Source organism: Notolepis coatsorum (assembly GCF_963971535.1).
Source record: "Notolepis coatsorum genome assembly, chromosome: 15".
NCBI lineage: Eukaryota > Metazoa > Chordata > Actinopteri > Aulopiformes > Paralepididae > Notolepis > Notolepis coatsorum.
The window spans coordinates 61,927,887-61,951,051 of record NC_140179.1 but is presented as its reverse complement, the minus strand read 5'-3'; the positions used below and the strand labels follow the sequence as shown (position 1 = coordinate 61,951,051).

Here is a 23,165-nt window from a genome sequence, read left to right as displayed (position 1 = left end):
AATGTTATAATAAAAGCCTTTCCATACATCTGTCTGATTGAAAACTTTATTAACAGACCGCGGAATGGGCATATCTCAGCACGGGCTGAGATATGAACGAGTAACGTGTGGACCAGATTGACGCGACACAATCCTATTGGGCAAAACATCACGATATCCACGATACGTTGAAAAAGTGTATCGTTAATAAACTGTACCCGATATTTATATAATATCGTCATATCACCCAGCCCTAAGAGAGAGAGAGAGAGAGTCAACCAGAACATACAGAGTGAGAGAGAGAGAGAGCGAGAGCGAGAGAGACAACCAGAACATACAGAGAGAGAGAGAGAGAGAGTCAACCAGAACATACAGAGAGAGAGAGAGAGATAGTCAACCAGAACATACAGAGAGAGAGAGACAACCAGAACATACAGAGAGTGAGAGAGTCAACCAGAACATACAGAGTGAGAGAGAGACAACCAGAACATACAGAGAGAGAGAGAGAGAGAGAGAGTCAACCAGAACATACAGAGAGAGAGAGAGTCAACCAGAACATACAGAGTGAGAGAGAGAGAGAGAGAGAGAGAGACAACCAGAACCAGTCATCAACATGCCTCTTCCATTAGACCGCGATGGTCTCATGACTGACGCCTCGCCTCATGGCCCGTCCCCTATGCCTGTAACTGTTCCGCAACAGTAAGTGACTTCCGGGGTAGGCCTGATTGGCCCCGACAGGCACGTGACGCGGCAAACTCAGGACGCGCAACGAGGCTGCTGAGAGCTGTCGCGCGGAAATAGGCTGTCTATTGCCATTCTCTAACACAAACTCTAACCTTAACCAGCTCCTTAACAGCGCCTAAACTTAACCGTTCTAACCTTAACCAACTCCGAAACAATGCCTAACCTTAACCTTAACCATAACCATGCCTAACCTTAACCATAGAAAGAATATTGCCATTCTCTAAGACAAACTCTAACCTTAACCAGCTCCTTAACAGCGCCTAAACTTAACCGTTCTAACCTTAACCAACTCCGAAACAATGCCTAACCTTAACCTTAACCATGCCTAACCTTAACCGGCGAAACAATACACGTTAAAAAAAAAATCACGTTAAAAAAAAAAGATTTGATGGGATTCGAACTCACCAACAACGGACCGCAGGATCGCAGGACCGCTGCTCTGCCAGGTGAGCTGAAGCGCCGAATGAAAGTCATGGCGTATTTGGACGGTTACGTAATTCCGCAAGCTCTGCCGCTCGGCTCCGCGGAGCGTGCCGCGCGGCAGAGAAAGTTGCGCGTCACGTGCCTGTCGGGGCCAATCAGGCCTACCCCGGAAGTAACTTACTGTTGCGGATAAGCTATAAGCGTCCCCTATGGGGTGATAACACTAAAACGGGATGATATATTTGAATCACTTGCTGGTAACGGAGAGCTGCGCGGTAAACGCATCACACGTGAGTAGGGCTGCAACTAATGACTATTTTGGTAGTCGACTAATCTGTCGATAATTTTTTCGATTAGTCTACTAATCGAAAAACAATTATATAAAAAAAAAATATATATATATATATATATAATTTTTTATTTATTTTTTGCACTACCTATCTTTGTGAAAGTGGCTTCTCAGCTCTGGTCCAGCTGTTGGTCTAATGAAGAAAATATTAGTGGAATTAAACTATTGCTAATTTTGCTGGGGAACCCCTGGAACCCCTTCAAGGACCGCTGGGGGGTCCCCGGACCTCACTTTGAGAACCACTGCTCAGCAAATGCAAATAACCAGTGTTCACAGAGCCATTTGTGTTCTTCTGTATCACTTCACCACATCGAATGTAGATTTTATTTAAAATTTGAAAGGGGAAGTACACCCAATTCATGTTATTGCTATGGTCTAAAACAGTCCAGGATTATTAGTGAAAACAAACTCTCCTAATAAAAATATAATTTTTTTTTAACTAGACTCAAATGCGTGATGTCATGAAGAATAAAGTCTGAAGCTGCTCTATAGACAATGAATGTTCTAGATAAGTAGAAATATGCAGCACATGATGCAAACCAAGGAGGGCAGGCGCTCGGGCCAAAGATAAAAAAAATACTGAAAATCAACAACTGCCCAGGGCCATCCAAAACTCCCCCACTATTGCTGTCTTCAAGAGGGGTGTGAAGCCACATCTGCAACAATAGGTTGCAGTGGGTGCTTAGCCACCACTCTTGAAGAACAGGAACATGACATGCTGTAATGAGGCTCTTTCAGAAAATTGTGTTGTCTATTTTATCTACTTGTTGTATCTATCTTAGCTTCTTAACTCTTTCTTTGTGATTTATTGTATTCTTCTTGGGACCATGATGGAAACAAGTCGACAGACTTTCACATGTTATCCGTGTACCCCTTGTTTTTATACTTTTGTATAAAATGTATGTACTAAATAAAAATCAAATCAAATCAAGGGTAAAGCATGTGTGCAAATGGAATTTTAAGATTTTGTAATACCTTTTTTAAGAGGTCTTAAATAGAGAATTATGAATTTTATACTTTAAGACTTGTTAATACCCCACAGATACCCCGTACACAACAGTGTGTTTACCTGCAACATGTCCAGTAATCCCTGTCTGCAGCCGTCCTCCATGCCGTACTCATCTACCAGGATACTCCCCAGGTACAGGAAGCAGGAGTGGGGATACACCTGGTACACACTCACCATCTGGGACACGCACACACATCACATGATTACTGCAAACTGTAAACATCCATATCGCCGCTAACAGGTGAAAAACTCACATCTCTGAATGTTGGGCGATTTCAAGTTTTTACTAGAATCTGAAGTTTACATGGTTATCCATGCAGTTGAAGATCCAACATGCAACCTCAGAAACACACTCCTACGCAGAGCCGAGAGCATCACACAGCCTGCCAAACAGCTCTGCCCTGACGTGCCTCATTACTGGAAGGAAAACAGACCTCCGTGACCAAATTAGTTTTTAAAGATAACGCGACTATAATTTATTTGAACATTTATGAGTTATGCAGTGATGTAGTTTATCAGAAAAATACATGTCTTTTCTGCACAAGGAAGCCATACCTTTTATGGCTGCGTTCATAGTCGTTACCATGGACACGGTGAATAAACAAGGGTCCACAGACGCCGTGAAATTAAACGATTTAACTTTAACTAATTTTCTTGGGCGGCTAGGTGGTGTAGTGGGCAAGATGCTCGCCATCAACGCAGGAAACGCCGGGTTCGAGCCCAGCTCTCGGCGTTGCTATCAGCTTGGCTGGTCGTTCATACTAACACAATTGGCAGTGTTAGGGGTGGGAAAGCTGATGGGTGGGTCCTGGGCGTTGTGGACAGCGACTCCTACAGTTCGGTCGGGGCGCCTGCTCAGCGAGGGAAGGATCTGGAGAGAGGTAGTGTGACCTTCCACACGTTACACTCTCCCGGTGAGAATCTGCGCTGACAGGCTGGCTGCTGGCTGGCTGCACATGTGTCGGAGGAAAGCATGCGACAGTCTCCGGCCTCCCGGACCAACAGTAGGGGGGAGTGCGCAACAACCAGGAAGGGGGTTGGGAATTGGCATAACGACTAACAGTGGGATGGGAGAAAAATCTGAAAAAGGAGGGGGGGAAAAGATAATAAAAAAAATAATATAATTTTTCTTGTTTTTAAAAAAAGGACAAAAAAATATGGGTGGGAACAATTAATAAAATAGTATTTACCCAATATGTTATGGGAAACATAATAATATATAGTATAAGTAGCAGCGGTTAGTGTTTGCCAGTGAAACATAGGGCTGGGCGATAAAACGATAACGATAACTATTGCGATAAATTATTTCCTCGAAATAAACATGAAACGTGGTCGCAAAGTTTCGATATATCGATTTTCCAAGCTTGGATATGAGCACACGCACTAACAACCAATCAGTGAAGGAGATGGCCGACAGTGAGGGAGACCCGCGCTGCACCTCTGGGTAGAGAGGTAGGACTCCAGTAGTAAACAAGGCTGGCTAGGATAATTAGCTTGCACGCCACTATTTTATAGTTTGCGTGCCGAGTGGGTGTGTGGCGTGAATTCTGAGGCCACGGTTAGAGTAGTGTGGGGTATGCGGTGGACGTCGTTGCAATGTATTGGGGCTGAACGGAGTAATTTAGGGTGATATAGTTAGTACATTGTCATGGGATACACCGCTTGCTCTGGCTAACTGCTAACGTGCGCGCCGCGCGGACTGATGACGACATCAACTCGAGACATTCGCAGCAGCAAAACAAGTCTATTAATAGCCCGTCCATCGGCGCCGGGCATAAGAAGTTAATTAAACTTGACAGAAATTATATCGACGATAATTATCGATATCGAGTTATATGAAAATAATTTTATAATTTTATCGCGATAACGTTTTTGGCCATATCGCCCAGCCCTAGTGAAACATCATTCAACTCTCGGCGTAGGAGTGTCCCTCATAAACACAGGCATCTGAAAATTAGGTGCTTCTTTTTTATTTTTAGAAATGCTTGTACCCCTTCTCGGTGATGATGGTAGATGGTTTCCACCAGACAGCAATATTCCTAAACAAAGTAACGACACCACTGGAGCAGATACACACCTGTGTGACCAGCGGCTGCAGTAGTGAGGCGGAGCCCTTCCCCACGCAGCGCACGGCGAAGCGCAGGCAGCGACAGCAGCGCTCCACTATGCGGTTGTCAGCCTGGTGGGTGTTCAGCGTCTCAGAGAGAACCGGCCAGATCTAGACGGCAGGACGGGGAACACAGCCTCGTCGTTACACAGCGAGGACGACACACACGGGTGGATGTAGAAGGTCAAACAGAACATAGAAGGGGAAGGAGCGAGTCGTCAAAAACAAGGGGGTCTGTATTCATCAAGTGCCTTTAAAAAGGAGGGAGTGCTGATCCCAGACCAGATTGGCTCACGGGTCATTGTGAGGCGTACGTGGTCGTGTGACCCGAATACTGGGCCTAGATCAGCGCTCCTATTCTTTTAGAAGTTTGATAAATATGGGCCCGGGTCATTTACCTCCTGGATGACTTTCTGACAGGGGTGGGTTTGTCCGTTCTCTACGATGGGGTTTGTGTGTCTAGAAGAAACAAGAACATTGTCAGTGACCGAAGGTCACACATAAAGCGTGTGGCGTTTTCTGCCACCATCTGCTTAATAGAAACATCAAGATACACAAAACACAAAAGTGCACACAGACCTGTTACCATCTTTACCCTCAAAGCCCCATCATCGTCAGTCAATTAGGCTATGGAAATTAGACTGCCCAAATATAAAAATGTATTAAATGAGAATGTTTTCTTTTTATAAAAAAATCATAAATATATAGGTATATATTTCTTTTTATCCAGTTTTTCTCCTTATTTTCTATTTTTCTCCCATCCCAATTTCGTATGGCCAATTCTCCCCTCCCCTGTCTTGAACGTTGCTAGACTATGCCCCCCACTGGTCGGTTGTAGTGAGGATAGAAGCCTTGCATCACGCGTCCCCTCCGGTACACGAGGAGGCAGCCCGTCACATCTTTTCACCTGCCAGCACGGACTCTCAGCTGCGAGGTGTAACGTGTGGGAGGCTCACGCTGCCCCCGCTACTTCCTGTCTCTGCTGTGCAGGCGTCACCCCACCGACCTGTAGGAGTCGCTGTCCACAACGTCCAATCCCCAACCATCGACTTCCACCCGCTACCTCTGCCAAATGATAGTATGACGACTGGGACAAGCCGCAGGCAATGCTGACACCGGGATTAGAGACCGGAGTCGCTTGCATTGGTGACGAGCGCAATCTCCGCTACGCCACCCATATATATATATATATATATATATATATATATATATATATATATATATATATATATATATTTAGACTCAGACATGAAAATCCAATGTGGAGACTGGCACGACTATTCAATGTGGAGACTGGCACGACTATTCAATGTGGAGACTGGCACGACTATTCAATGTGGAGACTGGCACGACTATTCAATGTGGAGACTGGCACGACTATTCAATGTGGAGACTGGCACGACTATTCAATGTGGAGACTGGCACGACTATTCTAACATGTGGAGACTGGCACGACTATGTGGAGACTGGCACGACTATTCAATGTGGAGACTGGCACGACTATTCAATGTGGAGACTGGCACGACTATTCAATGTGGAGACTGGCACGACTATTCTAACATGTGGAGACTGGCACGACTATTCAATGTGGAGACTGGCACGACTATTCTAACATGTGGAGACTGGCACGACTATTCAATGTGGAGACTGGCACGACTATTCTAACATGTGGAGACTGGCACGACTATGTGGAGACTGGCACGACTATTCAATGTGGAGACTGGCACGACTATTCTAACATGTGGAGACTGGCACGACTATGTGGAGACTGGCACGACTATTCAATGTGGAAACTGGCACGACTATTCTAACATTCTAACTCATCCCTAGTTGGTAGCCTGTAATATTGTATAGGGGGCATGGCAGCTATGAACTCATCCCTAGTTGGTAGCCTGTAATATTGTATAGGGGGCGTGGCAGCTATGAACTCATCCCTAGTTGGTAGCCTGTAATATTGTATAGGGGGCGTGGCAGCTATGAACTCATCCCTAGTTGGTAGCCTGTAATATTGTATAGGGGGCGTGGCAGCTATGAACTCATCCCTAGTTGGTAGCCTGTAATATTGTATAGGGGGCGTGGCAGCTATGAACTCATCCCTAGTTAGTAGCCTGTAATATTGTATAGGGGGCGTGGCAGCTATGAACTCATCCCTAGTTGGTAGCCTGTAATATTGTATAGGGGGCGTGGCAGCTATGAACTCATCCCTAGTTGGTAGCCTGTAATATTGTATAGGGGGCGTGGCAGCTATGAACTCATCCCTAGTTGGTAGCCTCTAATATTGTATAGGGGGCGTGGCAGCTATGGGGGCGGATCTACGGTAGTTCTGCTTTATGGCTCAAAGGAAGCCTTTCCAAATAAAACGTGCTTTACCAAAAAATATTCACTTTAGCGGTTAGCAAGCTGTTAACCCGCTGCTTGCTTCTTCAAAACAAATCCCATGCAGGGAACAAAACACCAGGTAACCAGGTTTACGGTAAATGTGGTCATAGCGTAAGAATAAGGTTAGCAATTGTTTCGGCAATAGTCTCATTTATTTACGTTAATTATACCAAATACGATATATTATTGTTGAGAATTCTACATGTAGGGGCTTTATTAAGAAGTCACAAGTGTCTCAGAACTTTCCCAAGCTTATTTAATTTGTCCCAAACTGAAAAACCTGTCACAAATAAAAAAATAAATAAAAGTGGTCGTATTATGATTGAATCTACCATCCAGGGACAGTCAGTCACCAAATCCGTTTTTCACTGTCAGACACCATTTCTGTTGGGGACGCCGTTAAATTTCAAGCCCTGGTCATAGACCCTTTGATCAATCAACAGGTGGTCCCTACCTGAAGATGACTGCTAGTCTGTCCAGCCAAACTGTGGGGTCAGCAGTCTTTCCGGTGCTTGGGTCGTGAGCCAGAAGCTGCGAGGAGACAAAAAGCACTCGTTAGCCTCGACAGACCCCTTTGTGTTGTTGCTGTGTCTTTAGTTTGAACTGCACTGGGCTAAAAGAACACAAGTAGGCACCAAGTACACTTGGTGCCACTGTCCATTCAAGTAGCAATGACCTTTTTGAGGGCCATGACCTGCACAGCACACAGGTCGCTCAGACACTCCGCAATCTTCTCCAGGGGTAGACGGGCGAGGACAAGCGCTGTACCTGCATGGGAGAAAAGACCAAGTATTACTAGAAAGCTGTGATATGTGGGAATATTCGCTGCTGGTGAAAACCTCATCTTCAATTTTGGCCGTTTTCATGTGATTCTCCATGTTGCCACACGTGACCCATGGAGCTCCATTCAAAGAGAGAGAGACTCAGTTCAAGCAAGGGGGGAAGGAGCAGGGATGGGGGGATGAGAAAGAGAGATAGCCTCGGATCAGGCAGGGTTGAAGGAGTGGGGAGGGAGAGAGAGCGCCTCAGATCAGGCAAGGGGGAAGGAACAGGGGGGAGTGAGAGAGAGAGCGAGATAGAGAGCGAGCGAGAGACACTCAGATCAGGCAGGGGGAAGGAGCAAGGAGGGGAGAGAGAGAGAGAGAGAGAGAGAGATAGAGAGAGATCACCTTTGAGCAGGCCGACGGCTGCCTCTGTGGAGAGGGCGAAGGAGTCGAGGGCACGGGCAATGTCCAGCAGGCCCTGGAAGTGCTGGGCCATGTGGTCTCTGCACACAGAGCAGATGTTGTGGATGGCCTTGGCTGCCACTGAGGCCAGAGGCTTCTCCCTCAGCCCCTTCATCAGGTAGTTCAAAACAGGGTCTGAGAGAGAGAGAGGCAGGAGAGAGAAGCGGGAGAGAGCGAGAGAGAGGCAGGAGTCAGACAGATACAGGGGGACTAGGGGGGTAGAGCAGTCGTCTGGCAATCCGGAGGTTCCCGGTTCGATTCCCACTCCTCCCGGGCAGCGTGTCGATGTGTCCTTGAGCAAGACACTTAACCCCTAATTGCTCCCGATGAGCAGGTTGGCACCTTGCACGGTCGCCTCCACCATCGTTGTGTGAATGTGTGAGTGAATGGGTAAAATGTGAGGAACAAATTGTAAAGCGCTTTGGATAAAAGCGCGATATAAAAAAGCAGCCATTTACCATTTACCAGAAATCCAAGCAAAACCATTTTCAGTGTGTTTGGTAAATAGACAGATGATAGATCTCTCACTCCCGAGTGGCCTAATTAAATACTGCACAGTAGAAGTAATGGATCCGAAGTAATGGATCCGATAATAACTGGGTAGCGGCTGATACTTTAAAAAATAAAACACTGTCACAAACCACAATGTTACCCGACGAGCGCGTACCTAAGAAGCGGGGGTTTCTGTCCACAACCTCGCTCATCTCTCCCACCAGCTCGATGCTTGTGTAGCGCACAGCGATGTGGATAGTTTCCGGCAGCATCACGATCTGCTGCAGCACCTCCGTCAGGGTGGGGTTATTCTCACTGTCGATGAGGGGAAGGATTTAGAGGTTACACTCCACGTACAACACAAAATATGAGAGGGAAGGATTTAGAGGTTACACTCCACGTACAACACAAAATATGAGAGGGAAGGATTTAGAGGTTACACTCCACGTACAACACAAAATATGAGGTAGGGGCGGTCAGGTGGCGTAACGGAGATTGCGTTCGTCACCAACCCCGGAGACGCTGGATTCGCCTGTTCGAATCCAGCTCACAGCTCCGGGGTTGTCACCAGCTTGGCTGGCCGTTCACACTAATACAATTGGCAGAATTAGAGGGTGGGAGAAGCTGGCGGGGTGGGTCCGGGTCGTTGTAAACAGCGACTCCTACAGTTCGGTCGGGGCGCCTGCTAAGCGCGGATAGGATCTAAGTGGGATAGTGTGATCCTTCCACACGCTACGCCCTCTCAGTGAGAGTCCGCGCTGCCGGGTGAAAAGAAGCGGTTGATTGGCTGGACGTGTGTCGGAGGAAGCATGTGATAGCCTCCACTCTCCCAGACCGACTGTGGGGGGTAAGTGCGCAGCGACCAGGAAAGGGATTGGGAATTGGCATAACGACTAACATTGGGATGGGAGAAAATCGGAGGAAAAAGGAGGGGGAAAAAGATCAAAATAAAATAAAAAAAATATGAGGTAGGATTTACTAACAAACCTAGAAGGGAGACCGCTTATAAATATATGACATTTCTGCTTATGCATGCAAGAAGCATGTGCTAAATAATCCAATTGATGTTCAACGAATTGAACTGCACAGCCAAGTGCAACACGGAGTAAAATTGCCAATTTCCGACAATATCAGAATTTCACCATAATACGGTCCCAACAACGAGACGACTTCATGATCTAACGCGTACTTTATGATCTAATGTGTACTTCATGATCTAACGCGTACTTCATGATCTAACGCGTACTTCATGATCTAACGTAGGGGTGGGCAATTCATTTTTACAAGGGGCCACATGAGAAACCTGAACTGTGTTGGAGGGCCGAACCAATGATAAGTTGAACTTAATTCTGCTCCATATTCATTATCTCCCATTGTAAAAATTGCCCGCGGGCCGGACACGGACGCCCAAAGGGCCGGAAGTGGCCCGTGGGCCGTAATTGCCCAGGTCTGATTAACGTGTACTTCATGATCTAACGTGTACTTTATGATCTAACGTGTACTTTATGATCTAACGTGTACTTCATTATCTAACACGTACTTCATGATCCAACGTGTACTTCATGATCTAACGTGTACTTCATGATCTAACATGTACTTCATGATCTAACGTGTACTTTATGATCTAACGTGTACTTCATGATCTAACGTGTACTTTATGATCTAACGTGTACTTTATGATCTAACTTAACGAGGAGGAGATACTCACGGGTCGACACTTTTCGCGATGGAGGCCATGATGAAGAGAACGGCCTCCGTCACCTCCCAGGCCGGGTTGCCGTCTTTTAGAGTAGAGTACAGCTGCGAGGAGGAGAGAGAGACCAGACCATCAGCAGAGAGACCACAGACCATCAGCAGAGAGGAGAGAGAGACCACAGACGATCAACAGAATGATCAGCAGCTATGGCCTTCGTACAAGAAGACATATTCAACTGATTGTTTGTTTCTAAATAGATTACTCGTAAATAAATCCTAGAACCATTAGTCAGCAAAGATTTTCATCAGTTGAGAACGGCCCTAAAATTACATTCAAAAGAAATGTTGCCAATTTCTTTTACCTTAATCCTATTGTTCTATTGCAGCGGTTCTCAAACTACGGGCCGCGACCCCACTAGGTGACAGCGCATTGGCAACCAAAAAAAAAAAACGACGAGCCCAACTGGGATTGAGATTTCCACCTGGAAGCGGTTTGTATTTGCCATGGCTCGCCCGTTCATCAACGGAGGGCAACACAGTATTCCAATACACATTTCTCACTACATCCTACGCATAATATAATCGCGGAGACCATGTCTCGTCTTTTGTGTGTAACCTTGACACTCGCATTGGATAGGTTTGTTGTCAGAAGCGCGAAGAGTGAAGAAACGTGGATTTTCCTTGCAGACAAAAACAACCCATTGGCAGAGAAATGTGCTGATAATGAATGGCTGGCAAAGCTGGCATATCTAGCAGAGATCTTTGACCTCCTCAATGCATTGAATCTGGGACTACAAGGTCCGGACACAGACCCGTTTGGACTCGCAGCTAAAATGGAGAGCTGGATTAAATTAAGGAATTCCGTTTGTGGCACTCCAGGATCATTAGCAGAGATTTGGGGTTATTTACTCAGCTTGATGGCTTTTTGGAGGAACAGAATGTTGCAAATAATTATTTGAAGCCCATGATCTGTAGCCACATAGAAGGGCTCATTGAACAATTTCGGAACTAGTACACGGAGAGCACGGACAATTTGGACAACTGGATCCTAGATATGTTCATTATGCATGACATAACAGGCCTCCCACTGTCTGAGCAGGAGGCGCAAATTGATCTTTTGTGTGACGAGAAAGTAAAGTTCACTGGACAGGCCCTCGCAAATCAGTCCGGAAATAGCTAAGGACATTTCGTCTGCAGTTCGCTAGAGGTGATGCGGCAGAGTTTCACTTCTGACTATCATCACATGTTCTCCTCACGGCAGACCGATGAGATTCAGATCAACAAACCAGGCCTGTGACTCCGGTACACGTCAGCGGTCAGAGAGGAAGAATGTACCTGAGAGAAACATTCCATAGAGCCTACGAGGAAAATAACGTCCTTGACGAGATCAGACACCCTCATCCGAAACTCCCCGAAGTCGTCCGTGTCTTCCGGTATTCCCTCCTGTGTGGTTTGGAACGAGACACAAATCAACTGACGAGAGACGCAAACACAAAATGACAACAAAACTAGGGATGTCCGATATTATCGGCCGATATTGGCATTAAAATGTAATATCGGAAATTATCGTATCAAAAAAATAAAGAATATTTCTTTTACATTTATTAAATTTGTATTTACCCAGACAAGCATGTAAGAACAAATTCTTATTTTATGTATTGTCAAAAGTATGCATAATGTTGTCTTAATTCCACAACAAGAGATATGTAATGTTAATTACCTGAAATTATTCCATTTTTGGGGGGGAAACCCCACATATATCGGTATCGGTTGATATCGGTATCGGAAATTAAGAGTTGGACAATATCGGTATATCGGATATCGGTAAAAAAAAGCCAATATCGAACATCCCTAAACAAAACCCATTTTCCTGTAGCTGAACTTGGTGATAATGATGCTAGCCAGTGTGGATATTCCTGAAAACAGAATAGATGATGCATCTTTAAGCACAAAACTTTTAGCCTGTGTGGAGGAATCCCTTTGTACCAACAATAGCTTGAATCGTACACCTAGAGAGGGCTGGATCCCGTACTGCACCTCAGTGTCTCCCAGCTGGCCAGGACGCGTCTAGTTTCTAGTTTCGCGTTCTGCGATCCGATTGGCCACTGACGTTTCTGGTGCGATCTGATTGGCCACTGACGGTTCTGGTCATGTGACATGTGCGCCCAATCGCGTGACGAGCAGTGTCTTTGCCCATTTCCGCCTCGAACAGCCTGCAAACCTACCTAACGCCTAGTTTATCACTGGTTAAGCTTAGGCGACTCTTTCGAAGTTGGTTAAGGTTAGAGTTTGGAATCAGGGCTGGTGTTCTATCGCCATGCTCTAAGACAAACTCTAACCTTAACCAACTTCGAAAGAGTGCCTAAGCTTAACCGGTTATAGAAACAGGCGTCACACGATTGGCCGCACATGTCACACGACCAGAAACGTCAGTGGCCAATCAGATCGCAGAACGCGAACACGGAACTGGAAATGGGTTGGTACAAAACTAGACGCGGCCAGGACGAGAGCACTCCACCCGGCCACATGTAACTTGTTTGTACATGCGTTTCACTATTAAACCTATATTTATAATGAAGATCAGTCTATGACATAACTGATTAGACTGGTTCCTCCACACTAGCTTGTTACACCTATATACCTACTTATACACCTGCATATAACTCATAGCTCTGTATGATGGCATGTACAATAATGCTGTATATAGATATTTATTCTCACCGTGTACATATATAGATCCACACCAGTCTGTATTTCCCTTTTACATATCTGTAGATACTATATCTATATACATATCCTACTGTTACTAGTTACGCTGCTGGCCAGTATGACTACTACCATAATCAGTCTTTACACCTGTATCACATATTAATATTACAACTCTGTACATACATCTGATTAGCACTACACTCAGTAGTACTCATTTGTACATTTTGTACCCAGTGTTGCACTTTACTGTTACATTTGCACTCTGGTTGGATGCTAAACTTCTTTTCATTGTATTGTACTGGTGCTGTATAATGACAATAAATGTATTTTTTACATCTACTTTTTCTCCCCATTTTCTATTCTTCTCCCTTCCCCAATTTCGTATAGTCCAATTCTACCCTCCCCTGTCTCGAACGCTGTTAGGCCATGCCTCCCACAAGCCGGCTGCAATGTGGACTAAGTCTTGCATCACGTGTCCCCTCCGGTACTCGAGGAGGCAGCCGTCGCATCTTTTCACCTGCACAGCGCGATCTCTCAGCGGCGCGGGTCTGCGTGTGAGGGACACGCCGCCCCCGTCGTTTCCCGATTCTACTGCGCAGGCGCACCAACCGACTTGTAGGAGTCGCTGTCCACAACGTCCGATCCCCACCCACCAGCTTCCCACCCCCTAATACTGCCAATTGTATTAGTATGAACGACCAGCCAAGCTGGTAGCAACGCAGAGAGCTGGGCTCGAACCCAGCATCTCCTGCGTTGGTGGCGAGCGCCTTGCCCACTGCGCCACCTAGCCGCCCGAATGACAATAAATGTTAAAGGGGCTATATATTATAAATGTCATTTTTCAGTCTCTAGCATTGTATTATAGTAATAGGAGTTCGTATCAATGTGTTTTAGGGTCTAAATACCATATTGGCGGATTGCTCCGATTCAGCCCAGCCCCTTTCGTCCTCTAGTAAATCGGGTCATTTTGATTTGAAGGCCTGAGTCATGTCATTCGGGCTGTGGGTAGCGCACAGAGATGCGATTGGCTCTGTGGTTGGAGCTAATGCCCGCCCCCATTCTACCTAGACTGACTGTACACAGCGAAACCATTTCCTCATACTCGAGAGGGAGAGAAAGGAAGAGAGAGGGAGAGAGAGCACTTGGGGGGGGGGGGGGGGGGGGACCTGCAGCGCGCCACACACGCAAACGGGAGATTGAAAGAAAGAAGAAAAAAAAAATGCCTCATACTTGAGAGGGAGAGAAAGGGAGAGAGATAGAGAGCACTTGGGGGGGGGGACCTGCAGCGCGCCACACGCGCAAACGGGAGATTGAAAGAAACACAAGCTGCTGGCGGACTTCTCTCTCTCTCTCCCTCTCCCTCTCTCTCTCTCTCCCTCTCTCTCTCTCTCTCTCTCTCCCTCCCTCTACCAGTGCAGACTGTGTGGCACTGTCACTCAAAGTGCTTATGGGCGGAGCCAGGCCATAACAGCCTGATTTCTTGAGGCTGGAAAATGATGGTTTTGAGTACTTGATTAGAAATATAAAACAATGCATTTTTTTGAAATAAAACTTACAAATGTCTTCAATAGACCAACAGGAATTGTGTAAAGTTGCCCAAATAGTGCTAGGAATAGCAATGCATAGCCCCTTTAATCTAATCTACAGGGGCTAGTAGAATCCTTGTTGCCTAGAAACATATGGGTGAATACAAGACATATGGGGTAACAGAGCGTAAATGTCCACGTGGCGTTGTCATCATAGAGTTTGTGCCTTACGTGGTCGGGGTCCAGCTGACAGTGCCGGGCCAGTCCGTGCAGCAGTCTCTGTATGTAAGGTCTGAAGATGTTGTGGAGTGCAGGGTCGTTGGTTTTGTACAGGTGTTCTCCCAGGCGGTACCAGAAGTTAAAGGAGATCTCGACGACCTGGGATGCGAGACGACAAGAGTTACATTTCCATCATGCTTGTTTCTTTCATTCTCCACAGAGAGCCCTGTGACGGAATGCTATTAAAATACAAGTCAAATATTTCTCACCACACCTTCTATCATAAAGACGGCAGAAGCAAAGCGAGGCTCCGTTAAATGACAATAAAACATGTAACACGATTAGGGATGGGTACCGAATTCGGTACTTGTGAGGTACCGAACCGAAACACGTCGGTACTACCGAGTATCGAATCAAGTGAGATACAGAAGGAAAAAAAAGAAAAAAAAAATTTACTTTTATTTTTTTTTACTTTTTTCTTTTCATGTCAACGTTCACACGCACAATATATGCTTACCTAGGATTTGACTTGATTCAACAACAAAGCAGTCGGAGCAATGACAAGCCGAAAACTGTCAAAATTGTAGTTATTTGAAGTTTGGATTTTTTTTCTTCGACTGAGGTAGGTAAATAAAATTTCTTGAGACTAAAGTACCGAAAAAAGGTACCGTTGGGTACCGGTATCGATTCACAGGTACCGGTACCGGTATCGGTTCAAATGTGAAAGGTACCCATCCCTAAACACGATGTATAGCACCACAAAATATTAAATTCAAATCATAGTTACTATGGGAGTGGAGTGAAGATACAAGTAAATTACAAGTTGAGTACATTGCATTGAGGGAAGGGCTGGGTATTGTTAACAATGGATAAATGTTATATCTTGGAACAAACATGAGATTAACAATTTGGCCATCGAATGACACCGTGCCAAATTTCAAAGCAATTCTCATAAAAAGTACCCAGCCCTAAATGTGAATGTGTGTGTGCGCCTCATATTGAGGGTGCCCTGTAGTGTGTGTGTGTGTGTGTGTGTGTGTGTGTACCTCATACTGGGGGTGCCCTGCACAGATGAGGAGCAGCTCTAGGGTGCGCAGGTCTCCCATGCCCTGGCCTGGACTCCTCACAGTGGTCTCTAGGAACGTCTCGCACAGCTCCGTGAAGATCCTGCAGTAATTCAGCACTCTGGAGAGGACGACGAGAGAGAGGGGGGACGGGGACAGAGTGAAACCTGAGACTCCAGATGGGAGGACAGTCATCGATACGGTCTACAGAATGCCATTCCGGAAGAGTTGCGCTACATATTACGCTGTGGAATTTGATTAGATATCGGAGATATTGGTGTCAGTTTTGAGACTCAAGCGATTCAATGTTGTTGTTAACCATGGAAGATATGGCAGAGGGTTCTTGTGGGAGGCTTTTGTGACGATTAAGACAAACAAGTAATTGATTTATGGCCAAATATGTGCTGCATTTGGCATTGGCATTTGTGGCACCCTGCTTTGGTTAATTTAAAAAAACAAACCATTTGAGGGTCGTGAATGATGGACAGAAGCCATTTTTTAGTCTGGGAAAAGCCATCGGCAAGGTCATTAGTTATTGGCGGCTACATTGTTTAACCGGTCAGGGCCTCTTTCTATAAAGGACCTTCATCTTTAAACTAGGTTGACAAACACTATGCTGTGAGACGAGATACTTTTTATCATGTCTATTCGATTATCTATTCTATTTAAGGCTGTCAAAGTTAACGCGGTATTATTAACACGTTAACGGCCGATTCTATTAACGCCAGTATTTTTATAAATATATATTTTACTTTTTTGTAATAATTTTTTTTACTAGACTTCTCACTCAGATGTATTATTGATACTCTAATTGATACTACCGGTATGTTGTTTCTGACTGTGTGTGTGTGAGAGAGATAGAGAGAAAGGGGGGTGAGAGATGAGGAAGGGGCAAGAAAGAAAGAGAGCTGGGAGAGTGTGTGTGAGAGAGAGAGAGAGAGAGAGAGAGAGGGGGGGGGGGGGGGGGGGTACGAGTCCTCAGCCCTTGTGTGAGTGACTGTAACAAGTTCTTACATTCAATCGATTAAGATAAGATAAGATATTCCTTTATTGATCCCCTTTGGGAAATTCAGGCATCATAGCAGCATGGGGGGAGGGGTACAGGTAGTAAAACAACACAGTATACAGGTAGTAAAAAAAACAACACAGGCAGTGTAAACAATTTGATCAATATGGTCAATATAATTTACTATCTGACTAGCTGAGGAATATTAATCGCCCAGCCCTATTAGCATGGTGTTATTCACTGTCAAAGATGCAAAGAAAAATCATAATTCATATTCTCCTTTGTTTCCTCACAATTTAAGCAAGCCTAGTAATAGACACAACATTTCTGACACTGTGAATACATTCACTGAGGTCCATAGATGTCCCTAGATAGCAAGAATATGCAAATGGCCTTGTAGAAGTGGCCAAGACAAGATCGCAATCTAAGGACACCGCAAGTTGCGATTCATACAGGAAACCCACAGGAAACCCACAAAACAGCACAAGCCATTTCTTCAACTTCCCACAATGTGTGCATGACAAAACAAAAGAGCACTACATCTCAGCAGCACAAGTGTCCCACTGGAGAAGGCTCTTAGTCGTCACCACTAGGATAGCTGGGCATTTTCCTAAAGATGTGTTATTTAGACACTTGCAGTGTTAGAATTTAGTTACACGATAGGTTTAGCCTTTACCACGGTGGTTTCGGTCACATAACCACCTCCCCCCCCCCCCCCCACACACACACACACACACCCCCACCCCCACACATCGCTCATTCAGCGAGAGCTCAGAGGACTCTTCACTCTGTGGCATGTGTCTCTGGAACAAAAGGTTTGCAAACTTTGTGGATAAAACAATACAAAGGTGTTAGTAACCTAAACAGCTGCTTGCTCCGCACCTCCCCCATCTCTCCCCCAGTTCCTCCACTGACACGATGCCTTCACCGACACGCCAGGAATACGGTTGTCCCCCACCCCGACAATCGCTTTGTTAACCGTAGTTTGTTTGTTTATCACAATGTAATGTTGAATATGTGCCGCTAGCAGGAGATCCGACTTCATTTTCGTTCTCAGAAAAATCACAAATATTATGGGCAGCCTACATATATTTACATTGTACAGGCTTGTAACAGCAGGAAATGTAATAACGTTTTCCTTTAGAAGGACTTTGAAATGTAATAACACTGGAGTTTTTTTTCTGATCTCCAGGATCAGATTTGTAGACCACTTACAATGACTTGTGGTTTTATGCTATTGTCATTAACTATTGTTTAACTAATACTAGTTATTAAAAAATTTAAATGTAAGTTAAACAAATCGAGAGGGAGGAGGGAGTTATTTTGAAACGTCTTTGGTAACATGTAGAATATGACAGAAAGGCAGCCTTTGGTTGAGAAGGTCAACCGAATTACGTTGTCATCATATGATGCAGGGCTCAACAGTACGCACGCTTCACTCGCATTTGCAACTAACGTGGTCATGTCAACTGAACAGAGACTCTGGTTTACTCATTCGTCTTCTATATATTTTAGGTATCCAAATGAACGATGCAAGTTCACAAAGCACCCTTCCACAGTGCATCCCCAGACCCCCCTATTAAAGAAACCCGTAATTTTAGCCATGAAGGGACAGATGAGCACAGAAGGAGTGGATGAATGTCACAGTGCAGTGATTAGGTAATAGATACGAAAAAGGCATAATAGTCAACAGCTATATTAATTAATTTAATAAGCCTCCTTTGATATATTCCTGTCATAATGCATCAGAAACGGATGACAAAAACAAAAGGCTAAGTTACAGCAGGTTAAGAGAAAAAGATACCGGTGTGTCATGGTTCACAATTGACTGACTATAAGCTAAAGCCCAGTCCACACGATCACGGGTATTTTTGACACCGGGTTTTTATTTATTTATTCAACAACAACAAAAACTCTGTCTACACGACGTGGTTTAAACTCTGCACAGAGTGACGTATATACATGTAGTACAATGCCAAAGCAGTAGGTGGCGATGTAGTTCAAACATGAAGGTCATTTCAACCAACCAGACGGGTTTAGGGTTAATACCGGAAACTGACCTGAAGCCTGGCTAGAACACAACATCCCTCCTTGCTCACAGCCAAACAATTCTACAGTTTGCAGCTAGAACAACGTGCAATAAACAAAAAGGATACATTCACTGTGTGTTCTGCCTCATTTGTTGATGAAACAAACAACCAACATCGACACAATTTACCACCAAGAGCGGAGTTTAGTCTCACAAAAAGATCGCAGATTTTGTTAGCTTACATGCGATGGGTACAAATACAATACGGCTCAATACAAACAATTGCTAAGGATGTGCAGACTGTTATAGTTGGGACTGGGTTCCTTATAACAATAACTTGACAACACACATGAGCTTAGTTGGTAGCCGCAGCTTCAGGTTTACTCTGAACATCAGGTCAGGAATGCGACAACAGACATCATCAGTCGATCACAACACTCTTCAACACAGACGATACGTTTCGAACAAAAGTTTGTTACAATAATTTTCATATAATGCTACTTGGGACAGCTCTGCTGTAAACACTGGTGTAGCTGGCTCTGCTCTAATCTCTACCCCGCGTTCAGTTGCTAACTTGCTATTGTTTGCGACAGTCTGCCGTAAACATGGGAAATAATTGCGACAGCTCTGCCGTAAACACTGGAAATAACCTCGGTTGCTATGCTCACACGCAACCACTGCAACCGGGATGCGCGCAAAACTTCACCCTGGACTCCGGTTTTCAAAGACCGTGGTTGCAGTGTAGCAAAACCCCGGTTGTGTGTGGGCGAACAGTGCAACTGTGCACATACAATCACGGTTACATTAAACCCAGAGTTCGTGTGGACAGCCCCTAAATCTGCCAAGAATGAAAGGTAGAATAGTTTTGGTTCTCAATATTATTTCTCCCACCAGAAATATTAGAATGAGATTTGATAAGCAGAACCCGAACCGAAATCCAAAGCATACCCAACCCTACCATTTAATAATTGTGATTTCAATATCAAAAAAGAATCTCTTCAATAAAATAAAATAAAACCAGCGATTTCAATATCAATAAAAAATAATCGTGATTCTGATTTCATCATAATCGAGCGACCGTACTGTGGGGCTGTTCGGCCACTCTGGCCTCGTTCCACAGAGGTGCGCGAGGCCTGCTGTTCTGGTGTCAGGAGAGGCTCAGCGGCAGAAACACAAGGTGTTGATCTCATTGAGATTCAGGAGCCCTCTCACGCTGCTCAGCACCTTTAACCGCTGGAGCCCCCTGGGAGGCGCTGTAGGTCACTGAATTAGATCAGTACATAAAAGTCTACAGGTCAATAAGTGTGGCGGCTTGTTTTGTGACACTGCGATACTTTTATGTGGGACTTTCTTTTAATGGAAAAGATGAGGACATAGTCCTTTACTATATTATCTATACATATCCTACTCTTACTAGTCTAGTCAAGTCAAGTACATTTTATTTGTATAGCACATTTCCAAGCAGCGGCAGCTGGCACTAAAGTGCTTCACAGGCAGGTTGATAAAAAAACTAAATAATACGATGCCAGATATAAAATTAAAAACACAGTAAAACAATTAATGTAATAAAAACAGGTAGAACACAGTAAAACAAAGAGGATAGAAGGGCCAGAGGTCTAGTGCTGATTAAGTGGGGGGGAAGGCCAGGGAGAACAGGTAGGTTTTTAAAAGTGATTTAAAAGCCTGCACGGTCTGGGCGCGTGAATACTTTGGGCAGCCGAAGAGTGCTTCCGCGTTCGAGTTTTGCGCTCCGATTGGCCAGGTCATGTGACATGTGCGCCAATCGTGGGACAGCAAGTTCTGCGCCTATTTCCGGATCCAACAGCCTGCAAACTACCTGGCGTTCTATCGCCATGCTCCAAGACAAACTCTAACCTTAACCAACTTCGAAAGAGTGCCTAAGCTTAACCGTCGGAATCAGGGAAGGCGTTCTATCGCCATGCTCTAAGACAAACTCTAACCTTAACCAACTTCGAACGACCGCCTAAGCTTAACCAGGGTAGAAACTTGCGGTCCCACGATTGGGCGTACATGTCACATGACCAGAAATGACCTGGCCAATCAGAGACGCGGAAACACTCTTCGGCTGCCCAAAGTATTCAGGCGGTCTGGGCGGCCCGTACACTGAGGGGGAGGCTGTTCCACAGTCTAGGCGCTGCGGTGGAGAAGGCTCTGTCTCCCCTAGTCTTGAGCCTAGTTCTAGGCACCACCAATAGCAGCTGGGCAGCTGATCTGAGGGATCGTGGGGGGTGTAAGAGCTCGGATAGATAGGGAGGAGCCGTGCCATTTAGTAATTTAAAAACATTTAGGGCTAATTTAAAATATATTCTAAAGCGAACAGGCAGCCAGTGGAGCGAGGCCAGAACTGTGATGTGCTCATGTTTTTTTGTTTTGGTGAGGAGGTGTGCAGCTGCGTTCTGCACCAGCTGTAGGCGGCAAAGCAGGGATTTGTCGATGCCTGTGTAGAGGGCATTGCAGTAGTCGAGGCGAGTGGTGACAAAGGCATGTATCACCGTCTCTAGGTTACTTTGGGAGAGGTATGCCTTTGTCTTCGCCAGGAGTCTGAGGTGGTAAAAACAGTTTTTGACTACGGCGCTGACCTTACTAGTTACGCTGCTGGCCAGTGTGACTACTACCATACTGTCTTTATACCGGTATCACTGTATTATACTACAACTCTAGTCATACATCTGATTAGCACTACACCCAGCAGTAGTACCAATTTGTATATTTTGTACCCAGTTTAATCACCTGTACATTGTATATTGCTGTTGCACTTTACGGTTACATTTGCACTCTGGTTGGATGCCAAACTTATTTTCCTTGTACTGTATGATGACAATACATTTTAATCTAATCTAATGATCACCTAAATGAGGAAGAGAATGGCCTCCACATGAAGGTGACCGACACGGAAGGAAAGAAAGAAAGAGAGAGAGAGAGTGTATGAGAGAGTAGGCTTGGGCGGTATCATTTTTTTCACACAGTCATATTTTGATGACATAATACCCCGGTATACGGTATGACTCGGGGGGGGGGGGGGAATAAATTAATTGATTAATGTTTAACTTGTCCCCGTGTGTGTCCAGTCATTTCGACTACCAAACGTTGTCTGTATTTAACGTTACCTCAGGATACCACTGTCTATTGCATTTAGTTGGTTAGCTAATGTGGATAGCATTTAGCATCAATGCTAGCTGGCTGGCTAGAACTTTATTTACTAAATTATGGAGGCTTTTTAATCGTCAAGGTAAGAGAGGATTTGTCATGATCAACTGAAGGCGTATGCTATGGAACAGTATGTGCTTGGGTTTTCAGAAAAAGGCCAGCTATGTGACGCTAATTATTTAGCTAATATTGATAGCATAGCTTGCTGGCTACAGCTCAACACCATGCCATGGGGATACTATTTACTAAATTATGGAGGCTTTTTAATCGTCAAGGTAAGAGAGGATTTGTCATGATCAACTGAAGGGGTATGCTATGGAACAGTATGCTTGGCTACTACTTGGGTTTTCATAAAAAGTACATTTAGCTGTAAAAGCCCGATCAAGCTCTGTAACACTGTTAAGGGAGATGTCAATCTGTTGTCGACGGTGGTTGGTGATGTTTGGCTAAGTTTGCACATGCGGGTAAGGGAGAGGTGGGCTATACGCGTCATCGGTTCAGGAGAAGACGCGTATAGCTTGTAAAGATGGTGACGCAGTGGGGGGGGGCGTCGTCAGAATTGTGCACTCTGGGAGCTGGTATCAGAAAGTACAGTCTTCAGGCTGCCACAACACATTTCCGTGTGGCACAACAGTGCAAACGATCACTTTCCCTAAAACGACGTTTTAGTCTGGACATGGCCTGAGAGTGTGTAAGAGAGTGTGAGTGAGAGGTAGGCCGACTCCAGCATGAGGACGCCCTGGAACAGCTGCAGGGCACGTTCTCGATGGTGTGAGTGTGAGAGTGTGTGTGTGTGAGTGTGAGCGAGAGAGAGTGAGAGAGTGTGAGAGTGTGTGTGTGTGTGTGAGAGTGTGAGAGTGTGAGAGTGAGAGAGTGAGTGTGTGAGTGTGTGTGTGAGAGAGAGTGTGAGAGTGTGAGCGAGTGTGTGAGAGCGTGTGTATGTGAGAGCGTGTGTGAGTGTGTGAGAGAGTGTGTGAGAGTGTGTGAGAAAGAGTGTATGAGTGTGTGAGAGAGAGAGAATAAGAGTGTGTGTGTGTGAGT

At 45.2% G+C, this 23,165-nt stretch overlaps 1 protein-coding gene across 1 annotated transcript in view; it reads right to left on the bottom strand.

Moving 5' to 3' along the window:
• Nucleotides 1–23,165, bottom strand: part of tnpo3 (transportin 3) — a 58,158-nt gene that overhangs the window by 15,681 nt on the left and 19,312 nt on the right. Inside the window, exons 7-17 of the mRNA XM_084330830.1 lie at nucleotides 15,904–16,042; nucleotides 14,870–15,016; nucleotides 11,739–11,846; nucleotides 10,417–10,508; nucleotides 8,884–9,023; nucleotides 8,160–8,351; nucleotides 7,667–7,758; nucleotides 7,445–7,521; nucleotides 5,010–5,070; nucleotides 4,582–4,722; nucleotides 2,565–2,681 (exon numbers count right to left, since the gene is read on the bottom strand). Coding sequence (XP_084186956.1) covers nucleotides 2,565–2,681; nucleotides 4,582–4,722; nucleotides 5,010–5,070; nucleotides 7,445–7,521; nucleotides 7,667–7,758; nucleotides 8,160–8,351; nucleotides 8,884–9,023; nucleotides 10,417–10,508; nucleotides 11,739–11,846; nucleotides 14,870–15,016; nucleotides 15,904–16,042 — 1,306 coding nt within the window. The remainder of the gene's footprint in view (nucleotides 1–2,564; nucleotides 2,682–4,581; nucleotides 4,723–5,009; nucleotides 5,071–7,444; nucleotides 7,522–7,666; nucleotides 7,759–8,159; nucleotides 8,352–8,883; nucleotides 9,024–10,416; nucleotides 10,509–11,738; nucleotides 11,847–14,869; nucleotides 15,017–15,903; nucleotides 16,043–23,165) is intronic.